This window comes from Protomyctophum bolini (assembly GCF_963924005.1).
Source record: "Protomyctophum bolini genome assembly, chromosome: 7".
NCBI lineage: Eukaryota > Metazoa > Chordata > Actinopteri > Myctophiformes > Myctophidae > Protomyctophum > Protomyctophum bolini.
The window spans coordinates 7,684,021-7,691,868 of NC_137868.1; the positions used below are offsets into that span (position 1 = coordinate 7,684,021).

Consider the following 7,848-nt stretch of genomic DNA (forward strand, 5'->3'; position numbering starts at 1 on the left):
GTGCGGGCTCTTTTGTCTGATTTACTGAGGCCATTTTCTCTAGGACCAGCTCCTTATCAGATCAAAGCAGTGTGCAGTGAAAGAGGTGTAGTGCTATAAGTACAGTGTACGGTGTGTCTGCCAGTGCACGTGTTGAGGTGCAGACGTGTTTCTGTCTGAGGTGGTCCTTTTGTCCCAGGACAATGGGGCGGATAGACAGGCAGGGCATAGAGCGGCGCAGGCCTGCCCCCTTTCACAATGACCATGCAGGACACCGGAAGAGAATTTCCCATTCATTTTTTCCATAGACGTTTCACTAAGTATTTATTTAAAGACCTTTTTAAGCTTCGGAACAAATTAAGCCAACTCGTCTCCTGGCAAATCATGACAATAAACACACTTCCAAATAAATAGTTGGAAAGAAGAAAAAAGGGGTGCAGGCTTTAGTTCCGACATACTATTGATCCGAAACCTCAATCCTAACCTAACCCTAACCGCAAGCACGGGAGCAGAGCATGTCGGACCATCGCTTTTTCGCATCGCATCGCATGTCCCCCCGCTTCGGATCTTCGGTGTGTCGGAAAAGCGTGTGCACCCCAGAAAAAAGGGGGCAGGGTACAACACTGTGTACACTTTCTTTCTAATAATGTTTTCGGCCCAAATGTTTTTTTTTTATTGTCATTTGTCAGGAGCCGATTTGGCTTTGTCCCGACTAGGCTTAAAGGTCTTTAAATACATACTTTCTGAAACGTCTATGGAAAAATGTATGGGAAATTCTCTTCCGGTGTCCTCGACCTTGTGAAAGGGGGCGGGACAGCGATGCTCTATAAATAGCTCTTTAACCCATTCTGACCTGAGATCAGATTCATACGAGGTTTTCCACTGGACACACACTGGTCTGATTAAAGCAACACAGAAGAAAGTTCTGTACTGTAGATTACCAAGTATCCCAATCATGTTTTTTGTTTTGTTGTATTCTGGATACACTATATTTCATTGTGTAGGTAGAGGCCTCGTATAAGCCCCTCAGCCTAGCACTTTACCCTTCTTATATTTATGTTATGTTCACTGTATTGTTTTTATACTGTGCTGAATAAATAAATACAAATTCAAAAGTTAGTATACAGTTTTGGACATAATGAGCTTTCCACCCGACACAGACGATGATATGCTGTCATATTTCATCATTCGATGGTTCTTCTTTTTGTGTGTGATGTTTTCTTCCTACGACTGACCGTACCTCACGATATACTTTATGACTTACTCTTTACTGTAACTTAACTGTCGTGCTGCCTCTGGCGCCTGAACTTCCCCCCCACAGGATCGATAAAAGTCTATTATCTGATGTATGTGTGCTTGTGTGTGGTGTGTGGTGTGTGTGTGTGTGTGTGTCACAGGTGCGGTGGGCCCAGAGGCAGCACAGTCACTACAGAGACAAACGGGCGTCTATCAGCAGCAGACACGACCACAGCAACATTACTGAAAGCAGTGAGTTATACTGGAACATACTTCACCACTTGACACAGTTATGACTGACGTCGAGAAAAGAAAAAAAAAAGTCTTCTAAATCATGTCAAGGACCCCAAATATTTAATGTAATTGGCCACGGACCCCCATCTGAAAAGATGTTTTTCCAGGGAACCCCCAGAAGCAAAGATTTGAGTTAAAAACGTTTGCTCTAGTCTGAAAGAATACACATTCAAAGATTTGAGCCACATGTTCAAGGTTCTTTTTAAATAGCAGATCTACAAGCTCATAGCGAGGCACTCGGTGCCGCGCTATGAGCTTTATAGCTCATAGCTATTTGACTAGCTATAGCTATATTTGACTAGTATAGTGAATGATATTCTTCGAGGAAAAAAGGGGGAAAATCCACACAATTTCCCATTTAAGTCAGCGTGACAGTATCCTTCAGTAACTGACGCTGATGGATAACGTTTCACTTTCTTAGGTCTACCTTTTTGAAGTTCCACTCACACTGACAGACATCAATGTTTTAACCCATTCTGACCTGAGATCAGATTCATACGAGGTTTCCACTGGACACTACACTGGTCTGATTAACACATTCTGACCTGAGATCAGATTCTAAAAATGTCAGTCGTTCTTCGATTTTTCAAAAATAGCAGACCTACAAGCTCGTAGCGCGCCACTCGGTGGCGCGCTATGAGCTTGTAGATCTGCTATTTTTCAATAGCTAAAGCATAGCATGATGCTGACACCGAAACGGGTCCCCGGTCAGAATGGGTTAATTATTAATGCTTCAGAATTCTAATTACTTCTCTTCCTGACGAGATGATAAGAAAAAACTCTTTTGGCTATATAAAACAGTTAATGGGAGGGTAAAAAACGCCATGATAAAAAACGAAAACGAAAATTTGGACAGGCAGGCAGGCCACCAGGAAAGGTCCGGCCGGGCGTGCTGCCATTCTGCCAGTGCCATCATGATAATTTCACTGCACCTGTATCAGACAAATAATAAAGTTGTCTGTTGGTTTGAATCATTTATGTTGTTGTTCTGTAAAAGTGGTGGTATTATTAGGGGCTGGTTTGTTTGTGTGTGCCTCGACGGAGTGGGCGGTAGAGTTCCTGCTATCTGTAGCTGAGAAGAGATTTGTGTTAAAAATGTCAAAACTATTGATTTTGTGCCACGCTTTGTCTGTTCTTTGTATATCTATATTTGAGGGTTCTGGTTTTCGGAAATTTAAGTCAATATTGCAGCCAATTCTATGGACTTTTAATGACGAAAAAAAGAAAGAAACAGCACCCCACGTGACGTCATGTGGCAGCCAAGTCTATGGAGTCAATGTATAATCAAATATTCAATGATTGTGATGCTGTATTTTCACATTTTGCTGGAGATCCCCCAGAGCCCCACTTTAAGAACCAATGCACACAGCAGGCAAAAAAATGAAGAAATCCTTAACTCTGAGTTTGTATACCATTTGGTTCCATATTATCCCATTTTGGGGCGGGAACCCCATTTGTTGTTGTAAACAAGTTATAATTTAGCTATTGAAAAATAGCAGATCTACAAGCTCATAGCGCCACCGAGTGGCGCGCTACGAGCTTCTAGGTCTGCTATTTTTAACTCAAATATTTCCTGAGGGGTTCCTCCTCAACAACATATTTTCAGATGGGGGTCGGTGGACAATTACATATCATTTTTGGGGTCCTTGACATGAAATATTGAGCACCACTGATACAAAAACATGAGGTATTTCAGAAAACTGTCTGGCCTAAATGGGTTATACACCCTCAGTACAAAGTTATTTGATGGTCAAATGAACGCTATAAGGATTTGACTGTACAATACATGAACACGTGTGCATTCTGTTGTTCCTACACACGTCTGAGGGCTGTATTATATACTGCAGTGAGCCATGAGTCACACCGTGTGCTCTCTGTCTCTCTCTCTCTCTCTCTCTCTCTCTGTCTGTCTCTCTCTCTCTGTCTCTCTCTCTCTCTCTCTCTCTCTCTGTCTGTCTGTCTGTCTGTCTGTCTGTCTCTCTCTCTCTCTCTCTCTCTCTGTCTCTCTCTCTCTCTCTCTCTCTCTCTCTGTCTGTCTCTCTCTCTCTCTCTCTCTCTCTCTGTCTGTCTGTCTGTCTCTCTCTCTCTCTCTCTCTCTCTCTCTCTCTCTCTCTCATATATACCATACTCTGCTTCTCCTGTGTCGCTGCATCAATCCTTACCCCTCTGTAACAGTCGGTGAAATTGCCTATATACATAATGTGTGTAATTATGTGGAGTGTATATATAATTATACATAATTATATACATATACATACGCTCCATATTATACATACAGGTACTATATATATATATATATATATATATAAATAAAATGCAGAATAGCATCGCACGCCTTTTCAGAGAGGGAGAGAGAGCAAGGGGTGGCAAGGGGAAGAAAAGGCGATTGAGCAAATAAAAGTAGTAATTCCAGTATTCCACAGAGTAAAATAACTGTATTCAGTATTTTTTACCCGAGTAAAAGTGCAGGCATATATTTATTTGGCATGAAAATATACTTATTTTAAATATTTTTATACCAAAAGTATTCAATTTATTCTATATGTGTCAAACCTTTCCGAAAACTAGAAATTCCCACACAGGTTGGCCATGAATGGCCTACTTGTACGCGAGCAGAGTGCACAACTTATCTCTGACTCTTGTTAACTTACTGTCCCTCCCTCTATAAAATATAACAAAGATGAATCAAGTTATTGAAACATCTGAATTATTATGTCTATATAAATCCATTACAAATGTTCGAAATATTTCACGTTCCCTATAATATAATTTGCGACAACATACGGAGCCGATCCAATCAGTCGAGGGTGGCCACCGACATAAGCAACAAGCTGCCCACTGATTGGCCAAGCGACGCCAGTAAAAATACACAATCCCTGATTGGATTGGCTGATCAGCGACGCTACCAAAAATACACAATCCCTGATTGGCCGAGGGTGTCACCGACATACGCAGTGACACCCGCTCTGCTCGCGCAAGTAATAATGAGCTTTTTGAAAATGTCTGCAGTATAAAATAAAAGTGATTGAGTGAGTGGTTACAGTATGTTTCGTATATCAGTCATCACGCTCATGTCACTACGATACGATATGATACTACTTTATTGTCAGCTTGCACTGAAATTAGTTTTGCGTCCATGACGTCACCATTCAAGATACAGACAAGACATAAACCATTACATTACAAAATGATAGACATTACAGGACACAAATCACAGAAACGGACAGGAACAAGAACATATCCTCTGGTTTAACGATGTTGGTTTAACCCATTTTGCGCGGGAACCCCTATTGGTGTTAGCATTATGTTATGCTTTAGCTATTGAAAAATAGCAGATCTACAAGCTCATAGCGCGCCACCGAGTGGCGCGCTACGAGCTTGTAGGTCTGCTATTTTTGAAGAATCGTGAAAAGTGACATGAAAGTGTTTGAGAACGACTGACATAAAAAACATAGCTTTTTCAAGAAAACAGACAGGATTTAGAAGACATTAATAGAATCGTTCCCAGGTCAAAATGGGTTAAAAGCAGCACAGACTGATGTACAAAAGAGTTCTTCAGTCTGTTTTTCTCATACTTACAGTAGGGACTCTAAACAATATGACACAGCCATAACCATATAAGGAGTTCCCAAGGCAGCTATACTGTCATCAAATATGACAAACATGGAGATGATCTGATTTTGTTTGCATCAGGTGCAAACAAATCAGATCAGCTCATCAGCATAATGTGTATACTGATGACATCATGGGATCTCCATATATGGGCGTAATGTATACTGATGACATCATGGGATCTCCATATATGGGCATAATGTATACTGATGACATCATGGGATCTCCATATATGGGCGTAATGTATACTGATGACATCATGGGATCTCCATATATGGGCATTATGTATACTGATGACATCATGGGATCTCCATATATGGGCATAATGTATACTGATGACATCATGGGATCTCCATACCGTATATGGGCATTATGTATACTGATGACATCATGGGATCTCCATATATGGGCATAATGTATACTGATGACATCATGGGATCTCCATACCGTATATGGGCATTATGTATACTGATGACATCATGGGATCTCCATATATGGGCATAATGTATACTGATGACATCATGGGATCTCCATATATGGGCATAATGTATACTGATGACATCATGGGATCTCCATATATGGGCATAATGTATACTGATGACATCATGGGATCTCCATATATGGGCATAATGTATACTGATGACATCATGGGATCTCCATATATGGGCATAATGTATACTGATGACATCATGGGATCTCCATACCGTATATGGGCATTATGTATACTGATGACATCATGGGATCTCCATATATGGGCATAATGTATACTGATGACATCATGGGATCTCCATACCGTATATGGGCATTATGTATACTGATGACATCATGGGATCTCCATATATGGGCATTATGTATACTGATGACATCATGGGATCTCCATATATGGGCATAATGTATACTGATGACATCATGGGATCTCCATACCGTATATGGGCATTATGTATACTGATGACATCATGGGATCTCCATATATGGGCATAATGTATACTGATGACATCATGAGATCTCCATTTATGGGCATAATGTATACTGATGACATCATGGGATCTCCATATATGGGCATAATGTATACTGATGACATCATGAGATCTCCATTTATGGGCATAATGTATACTGATGACATCATGGGATCTCCATACCGTATATGGGCATTATGTATACTGATGACATCATGGGATCTCCATATATGGGCATAATGTATACTGATGACATCATGGGATCTCCATATATGGGCATTATGTATACTGATGACATCATGGGATCTCCATATATGGGCATAATGTATACTGATGACATCATGGGATCTCCATATATGGGCATAATGTATACTGATGATGACATCATGGGATCTCCATATATGGGCATAAAGGGCCCTGGGATGACAGCTACATAAAAAACTCCGGCTCTATAAGCGTCGCGAATCGCGATGTCAGCATGTAGATCTATTTGTCCTATTTCTTTTTTTTATTTTATGTTGAAAGGAACCTCTAGAAATCTTAACTAGTATAACTAACCGCTGTCATATAATTCTAGTGGAGTAAAGGGTACCAACATTTGCCTCCAAGATGTAGTGATGAAAAGGTACATTTACGTTGGTCACCAAGCAGTGAGGAGCGAGAGAGGAAGTGAGAGTCAGAGAATGTAACATATTCAGAGGCCTTGATGAGCCCTCCACACACACACACACACACACACACACACACACACACACACACACACACACACACACACACACAGAGGCCTTGAGGAGCCCACCACACACACACACACAGACACACACACACACACGCACACACACACACACACACACACACACACACACACGGACTGCACGCTGAGCTGGCCTACCATAATGTTATGCTAATGATATGGTAATAATATGGAAATCTGCACCGGTGCTATTACACATCGCTACAGAGAGAGAGAGAGGGGGGGGGGGGGGGGGGGGGTTGTGGGAGGCCTTTCACCATTGGTTGGGGACCGGGGACTTCCTGGTAGCTCTGTGTGTGTGTGTGTGTGTGTGTGTGTGTGTGTGTGTGTGTGTGTGGACGGCGCGCGCACGCACTCACACACCCATTGTGTTTGTGTGTGCAGGTCCCCAGAGGACACAGGACGTGAGTGACAGGCGAGCTGCTGAGGAGCAGATGACTGACCACGCCCTCACCTTCAACGACCCTCTCTGGCCCATGCAGTGGGAACTGGTGGGTGGGTGTGTGTGTGTGTGTGTGTGTGTGTGTGCTTGTGCGCTTGTGCGTGTGCGTATGCTGTTATGCCCAAACCCCGCCTCATGTCTGTCTCTCTCCTTGCCATTCTCTCTCTCTCCTTGCCCGTCTGTCTCTCTATATCTCTCTGCCTGTCTATCTGTCTGTCCTTGCCCGTCTGTCCGGTGGTAAAGGCGGGTGGTTGTGTATGTGTTTGTCAGAAAGACACAAGTCAGCCAGCCTTTCATTCAGAGAGAGAGAGAGAGTTGGGGATGGAGAGGGAGGTTGGCATCTTGAGCCGTGGCAGATGTGGTGGATTGATGAGGCTGCACAGTTAAAACCCTCAGTGTTCATTTAACTCTGAGAGTGTACAAATGGAAGCAGGTGGTCCATTTGCTTCCATTTATGCAGTAAGTGTGATTCTGGGTGCAGGTACAGAACTTAACCTGATTTATTAGGCCTATAGTGATAGCACATTAGTTACAACAACGTATGGGTGATATTGTTTTGGTTAAAACAAAGATCA

The 7,848-nt window shown here is 42.2% G+C and overlaps 1 protein-coding gene across 1 annotated transcript in view; it reads left to right on the forward strand.

Annotated features, from left to right (window-relative positions):
* Positions 1–7,848, forward strand: part of LOC308317991 (PC3-like endoprotease variant B) — a gene marked incomplete at both ends in the record, with an annotated part of 228,145 nt that overhangs the window by 57,445 nt on the left and 162,852 nt on the right. The window contains one exon of the mRNA XM_080767339.1: positions 7,224–7,322. Coding sequence (XP_080623465.1) covers positions 7,224–7,322 — 99 coding nt within the window. The remainder of the gene's footprint in view (positions 1–7,223; positions 7,323–7,848) is intronic.